The sequence below is a fragment of the Chamaea fasciata genome, unplaced genomic scaffold, assembly GCF_029207755.1.
Source record: "Chamaea fasciata isolate MVZ Bird 193981 ecotype frontalis unplaced genomic scaffold, bChaFas1.0.hap1 SCAF_1, whole genome shotgun sequence".
Classification (NCBI taxonomy): domain Eukaryota; kingdom Metazoa; phylum Chordata; class Aves; order Passeriformes; family Sylviidae; genus Chamaea; species Chamaea fasciata.
Window position 1 is genome coordinate 121,384,244 of NW_027094086.1, and position 12,651 is coordinate 121,396,894.

The 12,651-nt window shown below is 37.2% G+C and overlaps 1 protein-coding gene across 5 annotated transcripts in view; it reads left to right on the plus strand.

Moving 5' to 3' along the window:
- Window positions 1–12,651, plus strand: part of HYCC1 (hyccin PI4KA lipid kinase complex subunit 1) — a 43,339-nt gene that overhangs the window by 14,701 nt on the left and 15,987 nt on the right. For all 5 annotated transcript variants that reach the window (XM_066195848.1, XM_066195840.1, XM_066195857.1 and 2 more), the window contains exons 2-5: window positions 4,877–4,956; window positions 5,818–5,919; window positions 9,612–9,791; window positions 12,494–12,574. In XM_066195848.1, the coding sequence (XP_066051945.1) occupies window positions 4,906–4,956; window positions 5,818–5,919; window positions 9,612–9,791; window positions 12,494–12,574 (414 nt within the window). In that variant the 5' untranslated portion in view covers window positions 4,877–4,905. The remainder of the gene's footprint in view (window positions 1–4,876; window positions 4,957–5,817; window positions 5,920–9,611; window positions 9,792–12,493; window positions 12,575–12,651) is intronic.

Sequence of the window (12,651 nt, forward strand, 5' to 3'; positions counted from 1 at the left end):
CTTGGCTGGCCCTCCACCAACTCAGCGCCTAGTAACTTTTTCTCCCTCCTCTATTAAAAACAGGAAATTTAGTAAGTTCCTAATGTATTTGTGCTGTAAAGGGTGTGTGGGGGGGGAAATCACCTTTTTAGGGCCTCTTCTAAATGAGACTTGCTTTTGTCAGATAAGTTTCCTCGATATCTTATTCAAGTTGTACTACTCACCTTGAAACAAAACAAAAATTGGTATCTCCAAAGGTGGGAGACTTATATTATTGTATTAGAATAGAACAAGATCAATTAACAGCTGTCAGAGGCTGCTTAGGACTCAGGAACTTGTTAATTATTATTTATTATAAATCCTATCTTTGTCTGCTAATCCAAGTTGAGAGTCTTGTGGAAAATACTCCAAAGTGCTTTTAACTCAAAAGGCACAAGAATAGAGGTTGTATTAGCCATATAAATATAGACAATTAGCCATGTGTTAGCTAGACTGCATAAGCTATGCCTACTTTCATGTGGCAAATACAGAGACCTACAATGCATGAGTATCATCTAAAGTGACTTTATTTCATGTATGAGATAAACTGAGAATATAAAATGTGTCTAATAAAAATTCAGCAGTGCTGAACCACCTGGCTGTTACTGAGCTGCATCACAAATAGTTTTGTGGTATTTAAATTATTGAGACTTCTCTTTCCTGTAACAATCCTCATCAGGACATCCAAATGAACAAGGAGCATGGGGACATTTGAAGCCACTCTTCATGTTTTATCCGAGTACTGTTTGATTTGTGGTGACAAAAGTTGTTTTTAAAGAAATTCTCAAGCTCCACTCATTTGAAATCTTTGCAGGGACTTAGTAGGAAGAGACCAAGAAAAAATACTCATTTTAAGAGAATTACATACTGATGTACCTTGAAACAAGATATTTTGGAAAAACGTTGTGTAGTGTTTGCTGTGTTATTTGAGTTTCCATTACAGTTTTGGTATTTATAAAGTATAATTCTTAAAGCAATTTTACATATTTTTTCACTTTTTTTTTTAATCCTCAAAGTAGCAGGTATTTATTTTATCCACTTTATGTTGCTTTAATTCTGTAGTGACTGGAACATCTCATGCTTACAGTGGCCTATATCTTGCTGTTATAGCCACTGAGGCAAAGCTGTAATTAAGGCATGCTTTTTTAATCCTCTGGGTCTTCTTTTTTTCTGTGAAAGGTTAATAGATGCTATAAAATAAACCCTTATTTTGGTGCATTTAGTGTTAAAAATCCCATTCTAGAGTTACTTTTTAAAAATTTTTTGTGGGCTTCAGCAAAAAATTGTTATTAAAATTATTGTTAGCTGAAAAATAAATTGTTGTTAACTGAAACCTCTTAATCCTTCATTTGTGACAATCTTGGGTTTTCCAATTGTCCAAATTGTTGTGCCGGTCCAACTTGATCTGTTATTTAACTAGGACAAAATGAGGCAATCCTCTGCCTGTTTAAATACATCCCACACAGCTGATACATGGAATTAAAGCTTTTTTTTCCTTCTGGGGGACATCAATTGAACACAAAATCCTTGTCTTATGGAAAATAATTGTAAGGTTAAGAGTTCTTATTTATGATGCTCAAATGTGTATTGCTGTGGTTTAAGCATATATGTATGGATTTTTTAAAGCAGGAAGGTAGTGTAAGGACAGTCCATCTCCTTGTTTCTACTGCCTTAACTCTCAATGGAATGCCCCTGCTACTTTAAAAATAAATACAAAAGATCAGATCAGCAAAAACTTTCTCCTATTTCTTTTTTATAGATGTCATTTCAAAAGTTCATTCTTTTGCACAAAAAAAAGAAAAAAAGTCATCTTTAAATACTTAGTCATAAAATTAGTCATAAAAACTTGAAGTATTGTTCCAATGAATAATGCCAGCCAAGGATGCTCTTACTGTTTTTACTGGTCAAATGAAACCTCTGTTCTCTGGGAACCTTTAATCTGAAAATAATGCTTGATGGATCTCTAGAAAAGAGTGAGAAAAAAATTAATCTCTTGGATAAATGTGATATCAAGTATGGACGTGGTGTATCCAGGACTCCTCATGACTCTTTTAAATAACGGGATTTTTGCTTTGAGCAATCAATATTAGGACAGGTGATGGGGCTCAGTAGGGAATGGTTACTATTGTCAGCTGTGCTGAAGCATAAGATGCTGCAAAAGCCTTTGTCCACCTTCATAGGAATGAAAGTAGGGCTAGTAGGTTGTGGGATTCTGTAAGGACTGGCAAGGTGGTTGCTTCAATAATTCTAATAGGACTAGTATTTGTGTTTGTTAGCACATGGTATGATCGTTAAAAGCCTCACTTCAGCAGGGTCTAACACACAACTTATGCTGGGCATTCAGAGGCTGCTCCTCTGTATTTTCATTGTTACACCTTCAGAGACTGTCAGTGCTGGTCAGAAAGACTTGGTGTTTAGCTAAATTGATATTCTTCCTGGCAATCCTTCCCATTTCTTTGTTGATACAGGATGACAGAACTGATGAGGTTTAAATGGATCTCTGGTGATCGTGAAGTCCAACCTCCTTTGCTCAAAGTAGTGAAAATTGAAACAGGTGGCCGGCTGCTCAAGATCTTACCGAAGTGGGTTTTCAGTGTCTCCCCGGATGGAGACTCCTCAGCCGCTCTGGCATTTGAGGCAGTTTTCTGTGCCCTGAGGTCCAGGGCTCCAGCTCTTGCTGGTACCAACAGAAGCAAAGGTGACAGTGGGTACCTTGGCCTTTTCTGTGTCTTCTCTCAGCAGATCCCCTGCTAATTCAGTCATGGAGCCCTAGTTTTCCCGTTGCTGCTATTTTTGCAAAAGCCCATGAACCATTCTAGAATATTCTTGATCCTCCTTCTTGCTTTGATCATTCTTACTGGGATTCTGTGATATTCTTTTGTCACGGTCATTGCAGCTGTGTCTGCCCTTACCTCGACATCACTAGCCAGTTTTTCCATATTTGTAATTAAGATGTTTGGCAGAGGGCCTTCCTTTGGCTCCTCAGTCCCCTGTATCAGGAAAAGGATAATCAATGCACTTGTTCCCTCTTCGGTTTCCCCTCCAAGAGGTGAGAGGGTAGTTCATGCTCCGTGTGAGGACCAGGTGCCTGTGATGTGAGGCTTCTTCTGCTGTATATGAAGAGGGCTTTCTGTGTTTTGTCTTGCTCAGGTGATGAGCAGAAAACACCTGCCATAGTGTCACCCGTGTTGTTCTGCCCTCTCATCTGTGACCCATAAGCTGTCGGCTGTCTCATCGTCCACAGCGGGGCCGAGCTCTGTGTGTCCCTGCTCTCCCGAATAAAGGACAGCTTTCCTCCCCCACAATCTTTGAAGAGCCCATATCCAGCCACAGCAGTGGTCTGGTCTCCAAAAATTAAATGGTTACCCTTCCTTGCCCCTTCCCTGTTGTCCTTTCATCCTCCAAAGCAGTGTTTCGTAAGCTTTGTGCAGACTTGGGTGTCTCTCTAGGGTTGTGAGAGGACATTGCCACAGCTGGCTCCCCATGTTGTCACCTGTCCCAGTCTATTATTTAATGATCATGCAAGTGAGGAGAGGGAGGCACAGAAGTCTCTGGTTGCCTTATGTTATTATTGTGGATTAAAATGAATCTGAAAATGAAACTGCTGGACAGCCTGTTCAGTTCTATTCCTTTTGCCATTCATTCTGAATAGCAATTTCCTCACAACCTTGTCTGTGTGTAGAAATATCTTGGTCACTATTTAAAGCCTTATTTAAGTTTGTGCTTTCCCCACTCCCCTTGCTTTGGAGGGATATAGAGAGCTCTTGCTATTATCATATCTGGTTCTTCTCCTTTTAGGCTTCTTAAAATATACTGTGTATAGTCTGTATATGCTCCACTACAGTCTGGATTTCAGAACAAAATATTTGTGTTTGTGTTGTAAAAGGCATCTTTTCCTTGCTTGTCATTCATGGACAACCCCATACTTGGATATCAATACTTCAAAGCTAATTTTAAACTGGGAAAGTAAAACTTGATGGGATATCTCCCATGACTGAGCATTACGCCCAGACAGTGTTAATTTTTTTTCTCTAATATTTAATTTTAGTAATTTAGTAATTTTTAATTTTTCTCTAGTATTTAATTTTGTCACAGGTTGAAGTCTATGAGCACAGTTTGCATAAGCTAGCAGCATGCGCTTTTAACTTTTAGTTGTTGTATCTTATTGATGTATTGGTCTTTTTTGTCAGAATAAGCTGCTCCATGGGACTGTTGTTTTTAAGCGGTTTCTCAAAATATAAGAGAAATCAGAAATTAATTTCAGAAGCCACTCTGCATCTCCTGTGTTGAGTCCTGCTGCTGATGACCTCTCTCTGTCTGAGACTGGACAGAATGTTGGGCTGGGGAGTCTGTCTTAGGCTCCGTGCTGAGGCAGCAGGCTCATTGACTTGCAGTTGCCATGGTGGGGGAGGACTGAAAGGTTTTCCACTCGCCTTTTTTTCACTGACCTTTTCCAAGCTGGGAATAGCAGTTGACTTGGAAAAACCTAAATAGTAGTTTCTCTTCAGTGAGTCCATACACTTTCCTCTTGAGTTTTATAAGCTGAAAAATAAATGGAAATTGAGGAGGTAATATTTTCTGTCTTCAGAATGCCATTTCTGCAAATCTTTGACTTACTTCCCACGCAATACATAGTTGGAATCTATTAAACTGCTGTATGTGAAGACTTCTGTGTTTAATGCTTCCAGCAGCATGCATAAGTGAGGTACAATAAAAGTTCAAAGTAATATCAGCATGCAAAATGTTAACAAGTGAAAGCATGGTAAGATTCTTTAAATATTCACAGAGACTTAATTTTCATCATCTGCTTAATGCAGCAACTGGAGTATTCACAAATTGTGTTTGCTTATTCTTTCAGGCTGAAGGTTTTGAAGCAGATGTTGGAAGATGTTAGCTGTGGATACTGGGGTTGTGGAGGAGTGGTTATCAGAGTTCAAGGTAATGCACTCTGATATTTAGCCAGAAGTGTTTGAATCACTGTTGGTGAAGTATGCAGAAGTGCTTGCATCCTTTAGAGAATGAAACATAGTAACTTTGGGTTTCACTGAGATGGTGTGATAAATACAAATGTCTGCTTGAAAGGTTTTTTTTTCCTTGCATTTTTGGGGTGACATACTTCCTGGCAGAGAACAGTGAAAATGTATATCATAGATGAATGATTTTATTGGTTTGAGTACCAGACATGACTGTAGGTCTTGCTCCTGGTCTGCTTAGATACGCTGGAAGTATGTTTTCCTGTCTGTAGAGTGGAGTCCTTTGAAGGACTGGAGATAAGAATTACTGTGAGACTTATGTACATTTAAATGTATATCTTCTAAAGGGTTGTTAAAAAGATTAGATTTTTACCTTCTTTAGTACTGGCAGAAAATATGTTTAGTGTTAGAGAAGAACTGGAATTTGCATCAACTGGAATTTGTGTTTTTCCAGAGTAATACTGTATCTGGTAATAATGTTCACTTCCTGTGTATAGTTGGTCTTGAGAAGTCCTTGAAGTATGGATCTGAGAACTGTAGAAGTTTTACAGGACTGACATCTCAGTGAAATTTCAGTGGTAGTTGCATTTTTGTAACTTGTTTTTTGTCAGTTTCCCATCCGCTGTTGTTACATTCTGTATGAAATTGCAAAATGATAGAGTGCAGTGTGTCTTCTGGCAACAGTCTGAAAATGTGAGGATTTCTTTGTGAAACGAGGTTTAGTTTACAGTAAACTCTGATTAATAGTGACTTGTAATAGAAAATTGTTGTTGAAATAGCTGTTATATTTTAATGATGGAAATTGCTTATAATACTTTTATTTCAGACACTGCCAGAAGCATCCATATCCAGCTATGCTACCAGCTTGAAAGATAAGACTGCTTTGATTTCATCCCTTTACAAAGTAATTCAGGAGCCACAGAGTGAAGTGAGTATTTTGGATCCCTCACCTAAAATGTCTGACATAACACTGGCAGAACGAAGCCAAGTACCTTGCATGCTAGTTAATTGATGAAGAGTCTCCTTCGAAAAGTTTATTCTTAGCAATGACATGGAAAAAAAAATTTGTAAGTTTTGTAGCCTACTGCTCATAGCTAAGCTTGTAGGTCACATTCATAGGCTTCAGGACTTGGATGTAGAATTGAGAAATGCATCAAGGAATTGAAAAGATATTTGTGTCTCACAGAATTCTTTCTGTAATTACCACTTGAATGTGGATCTCTTGGTGTCAGAAGCCTGTCCGTTACAATGCAAGAGAACAAAGTTAGATAGATTAGCCATACTTTTCTGAATTGTTGCTTTGGTTTCAGGTTTTTTGTTGTTTGAAATGCATACAATATAAAGACATGGATTTCTACAGTGGATATACCCTTACTGAAATGAGGGCAAAATATGGAAAAAATTGTGGGGAAGGGGGGCAGGTTTTCTCAGTACCTGTACTAAGAAGGTTCTGTAACCCATGACTGCCCTTGCTTTAAAATGTCCAGAACATCCTGATCTGGGTTTAACTATGTGTTGTTAACTGCTTTCTACCATCCAGAAATCCTTTTGTGCACTATTTTGAAATTGCACCAAATCCTTAATTCTTCTGAAAAGACCCAGAAATAGGGCATCTTCTCAAAGTTTGAGATTATGCCAGTACTAAAGGTCACAGGATAAAATGCTTTCAGTATATATGCTTTTAGAGAGAATGCTGGTAGTGAAACTCTCAGGTTGTCCAGCAGAGAACAAATGTAATTTTAATTTGCTGCTCAGAAAGGCATTCTGAGTCGTTCCAGCTACTGAGTCATGCCTGTCTGGTCTTCAGAATTCGTATCAAAACATAAATTTATCTGATGAGTCTCCCTGTTGATAGTCTAATTAATACTTTCATATGTTCTTTGATTTCTTACTACTTCTGACTCTCACTAGCTTTCTCGGGCCTTAGTAGCAGGGTGCTGCTGCAGCTTCTGCTTGAAAAGATTGTTGGGATAATTCCAAGGGCAAGGGGTTGAAGACTTCCCCATTAGTGAGACTGAGTTGAAATGAAAACCTAGTGCTGACGCTGAGTGTTGTGCTGCCTTGAGGAAAAGTCCTAAAATCTTTTTTGGACTGTTCTCCAAGTAGCTGTTGCTCTGTGGAAGAGGCTACTTGGAGCTTTCTGCGTTGTGAAAATAATTAGGAACCAGCAGTTAAAAAGAAAAGTTTCTATCATTTAAATCAATAATATCTTTCAAATAAAAGAAAAGGATATCTTTTAACTGCTATTTGAGATCTGTTAGCTACATTATGTGCTGTCCTCTCTTATCTCATGGGTGTAATGCAAAAGGGAAGGATTAATGCATGAACACTACAAATTCTGCTGAGTTTAAAAATGGACAAATAGCCCCATCTGTACACCTTTGAATGTATGTACTTACAATAATTATCAATACTGTAGAATTGTGATTAATCTTGTTTTGCAGGATGGATGTGGGGTTTTTTTAAGCATTTGAAAAGTAATCATGGGTATTTACATCTGTAACTGCATTTTCTTGCTGGTTTATGCTTGCTTTCCATTTAGATTGTTTTGGTTTGCTTTTCCAAAAAACTAATTAGCCATTTGTAAGATAAATGTACTATTGTTTAACATCCACTTCACAGTAACTGTGTTAGTGAAGACTTTGTTAGTTACTTTTGAGGTTTCTGGGCCACTGCTAGGTGAAAAATGGAGTTCAGTGAAAGGAGAGTTCAGAAGATGTGAAGATTTAAAGGACTTGTAATTCACTAAAGACTTCCAATGGTAAAAAATAATTAAATAAATAGTGACAGGGTTTTTTTCAGAGATTGAGGATTTTTTGCTTTTTACTTAAAACACCCTTGCTGTCTTTTTAGACAGCAGCCAAGGATTTGCATTAGGAAATAGCAAATGTTTGGAGTGTCTAACACACTTGGGTGCAGCTTAAAAGGAAGAGGGTTGAAATTGCTTGGACATTCTTCTGTTCCAGAACTAAAGAATGTCTCAGTCTACTTCTTTCAGAACTGTTTGGTTCAAAACGGTATCTTGAAACAGTTCAAAACAGTATCTTGAAACAGCAACAGTCATTAGTGTGTTTTGAGATTTGGTTGTAGCATGCGGTGGCATTTTGAGGAAGAAAATCTGGTTTGTACTGATTATGCATTTAAATGTGCTGATACAAAGCTGTCTCAAGTGAGATAACAATGTAGACATGGATACCTGTCACACTACTAATGTGTCTTTTAAAGTTCAAGCACATTGTTCAGAACTGATACTTCATTATGGGAAGGATGCAAATTGTGTGAAAAATGTAAGCCAAGGATGGAACACAGTTCTGCTGGTTAAGTTTTCTAGAAGGATCTTTGCTGTACTGCCTGTAAAACTGATGGTTGGTTTAGCTTGGCATGGCTTTTTTGCCTTTCTGGTAGATTTTTCAGAGATGATTTTTCCAAAGTGAAGCTATATCTCTCAGAAGCTAAAAGTTCCTCTTTTTTAGAATGGATCAGATTGTCCTAGATTACTTCTTAAAAAAGAACACAAATCCGCTAAGATTTTTCAGTTTCAGAAGTAACTTTGAGAGGTAAAAAATGTTGACTTGTCTTTTTTTAATTTTCAGGAGGCAAAGCTAAGGAAAGCTAGTAGTATTTTTCTAGCTTGGTCTCCCTGGTGATTTTACCTCTTTTGCTTCAATAATGGGATGAATATAGAATTGGCTTTCTTATTTTTCTGAAACTTACTCTCTTAGAACTAAAGTTGTGATCTAGACAAATAGCAGAACTGAATTTAGTAGTTCAGCTGGCTTTGAAAGTGCCTGCTGTTTTTGACAGTATTTTCTAATTGGAGAAAATTAGGAAATCTCCTCATTTCCATACATTGACACTTGGTGGTTAACACAGTGTTTCATCCTTATATCAAAGGTAGGTGGTAGTGCAAGAAGGCACATTAAATCCAGGAACACAATGCAGGCTGATAGTTTAATTGTTTTATAATCTTTTTTTAACTTGATCTAGCTCAGTGTGTTACTTCCAGATCAGTGTTTTACATCCATTTGTATCAACTTAACAAATTGGATTCTAGAATAACTCTTGAGGCTTCCCATTTCTGTCTCAAATGTATAAATACACTGAAGCTTGTAGAAGATTTTAATGAGAGTGAGAAAACAAACTAATTCTATCGTGTGCTAAGTTTTCGTAATACTTGGAATTTAAGTGTTATACAGCTCTTCTCACTAGGTGGGTAAAGCTTCTAGCTTCATTTTGTGTATGCTGTTGGAGCTGTAGAATAACAAGACCTTTTCTTCAGGTACTTTGTCTGAATGTTAGAGGTATTGAGAGGTATGAGGTATGTGATAACTATCCTCTACTTTTTGCCTTTGAGGCTGGAGGACGTGAGCCAAAAATGAGGCAAAGCAGCCATTGGAATTTTTTTATTCACGTAGGATGAGTGGCTGTACTTTGTCATCCAAAAGTATGTTATAAGCTTGAAAGTGTGTAAGGTGACTTGAGCAGTTATTGTATCAGTCATGCCCTAATAACTAAAATATCATTTTTATCAGTTTACAGTTTTTGCCAAAGGGTTGATCCAGACAAAGTTGCAGATTTTTGTAATGTTTTATTCATTCATGATTGTAACTTATATTTCAGCTTCTGGAACCAGTTTGCCATCAGCTCTTTGAGTTCTATCGCAGTGGTGAGGAAAAATTGCTACGGTTTACGCTGCAGTTTCTGCCAGAGTTGATGTGGTGCTATCTTGCTGTCTCAGCCAGCAGAGATTTGCAGAGCAGTGGATGCATAGAGGCTCTTCTCCTAGGAGTTTATAACTTGGTTTGTATTTCAACATTTTGTTTTAGAATTGAAACGAAATGATTATTTCAGTCTCAGCTCTTCAAATCAATGTCTGTCAGAAATCTACAACATGAACTTTCATTCTTTGGTCAATGTTTTCTCTGCTCTTTCTGTGGTTCTTGAATTTTTTGCTACTTATTTCTTGTTATGGTGATTAAACTCACATTCTGCTTGAGAACTTTCCGAGGCACTGGTTTTGAAATTGTTGCCCGTATTTTGACTATTTGGACTGAAACCACAAAACCCCCTCACTTTCAACTGATATTTGACTGCTGAGCAGCTTGCTTAGGTTTGAGAAATCAAAGGTGTCCATTTTGAAATAACCTTGACATTTTAAAAATACTTTTTATGAAAATATCTTGTTTGTTGGTTAATCTATGCTTTGAAGAACAGAATTTAAAAGGAACCCTTTAAAGCACCATCTTTTAATCTTTTTATGGCTATTTTAAAATAATGTCTGTTGGGATTCTTGTCTGTGTAGTTTGTTCTGGTTGTTTTAGGAAGGCTTTTTTTGAAGTGAAATAGTGATGAGCTTTAAGTCTCTTCATTCTGAAAATCTGGAGAAGGCAGCTGCTATCCATCTCCTAGAAATAATCACGGGTGTCTTCACCAAGCAAGTGAAAATGTCTTTTTCACCTAGGAGTCTAATTTAAAAGACCTGAGCCCTTATGTTCCACTCCTCTTGAGGCACAGTGCAGGCTTTGTGCCTTTTCTGTATGCTTAGTTGTATCTGACAAGAAGAACATTCCTGAAAAGCATTTGGTCTTATCTTACACCTTAAAGCAATGCACTCCTTTATATCCACGATGAAGTAATTTAAAGTGGTTCATGGATGTGGCTGTAATGACTAGTTTTTTCTCCCAGAAGAGATTACATTTACAGTTAAGCTTGAAACCAGTCTGGTAACCTCCTCTCTTAGCTGTGAACAGTTTCTTTCTCAATTAGTAACTTGGCTTTCCATCTCCAGCTGCCTGGGGTCATAAAAATTTCACTGCAAGCTTCTCTAGATCAGCATGACTTTGGGAACTTCTTCCCCCCATTTTGCTTTAAGACATAAGGAATGCTTATGGTAAAACAGTGCCATGGTACTCACACTGATTTCTTCCCTGCTGTTGGGTTGCATAAAATTTGTGACTGAAACAATCAAGATTGTATTGTTCTTTAGTATACAGGTTGAAAAGGTAGTAGGTGACCTGCTTTATATACTTATTTTCTCTTTAACTAACTACTTTATGTTTTCAAAACCAAGATGAAATATGAAGCCTAATGTAAATACTAATTCCTATGTAAATATGTACAGTGGACTCTTGGAAACTTAACATGTTCAGTAGGAGTCCTGCAGTTTCTTACTGAAGGAAAATGAAAAATGAAAATTATTGCTCAGAATAATTTTAAATTGGCTGCATTGTGAGGGGTGTGGAATTATTGTGGCTGAACCTTGAGATCATGAACTGGTCTGTTCTGCCTTCAGCTTAGGGATGTACAGTGGTGGTGCATGCAGTTGAAATTTTTTTCTTGCCTAGCTGTAATTATATGCTGTTTTTTAAATACATTTCAGATATTGAAATGTACTCCTGAAACTTAATTACAAATCTGATTATAATGAAGAATACAAATATTAATATTTTTAGAATTTAGAAGTTTGGATGTAGCCATTTTCTTTCCCTTTCTCCTTTATATTGAGGAACATGTTTTCCATATTGATGCAGGAGCAATATTAAAAATTAAAGTATCAGTGGTTTATGTGGGGAGTGAAGGAGCTGTGCAGCTTTTCAGAAGGAGCAGCTCTGTGTGCCCTTTTGATCCTTTTCAGTCTTCCTTTACCACTTCATATTTTATTTTGAAGACAGGAGTTTTAATAATTACTGTGTGAAGCTAGACCTTCAGCCTTTCAGTGCATAGGTGTTAGGAGACACTGAAACTCCTCTCTAATTATTACTTCTGGATATGTGAAATCAGCTGCTGAAATTTAGAGAAGAGGAAAGTAAAATATAAAGTGTGTGCTGTTTGTTTTGGTCAAGTCTGCTTTGGATCTTTAAAAGCTTTTTATTTGAAATACTCCAATGCTCTTCTGTGGTACAAAACCACATTTTGTTTTGCCTTGCCCATTAGTCTTCTGTTAACTTACAGGAGCAAGAAGTCTGCCAGCTACTGCTGTGATGGTATCTTTCAGGAAAGTAGCTTCTCTAAAGCTTTGCATCCATGCTTCTTTTAATTCCATAGAGAGAGTTATCTGACTTGGGCTTTTGCAAATGCTGTGGTCTGCTGTGGTCAAGCCATATGAGGCTGCAGTCGTTCCAGGGCTGTAATATTTCCAAAACAAATTACTTGTAGAGTGATTACTCGATAGTTAATAGTTTTCAGAACGGAATTATTGATTGCTAACCTTCACAATTAGCAAATAGTATATAATTTTAAAAAATAATGCTGTTTTAAACATAATGTTTCTGTGTTTTTAAGGTGGATTATGTATGCAAATGCCCTGGGCTAAGTTATTTGAAGAGTTTTCATATACAAACAAAACGTGCTGTGATAGAAAGCAAATAGAGAGATAATTTATAGCTTGCAGCTTGGATTGTTGTAGTATCCCTATCAGTCCCTATAATAAATAGTATTTAACATTTTAGGATGTCTGTTTTCTGTAGTACAGTGTAACCATTGATATCTTTTGTCTTTTTCAGGAGATAGTTGACAAAGAGGGACATAGCAAAGTGCTGAGTTTCACAATTCCATCTTTGTCCAAACCTTCAGTCTATCATGAAGTAAGTGCCACCTGCAAAGTGAAATTCCTAACTGAGAAGGGCAGAATACTTGAGGGGCCTGTTTGTTAAGAATAAAA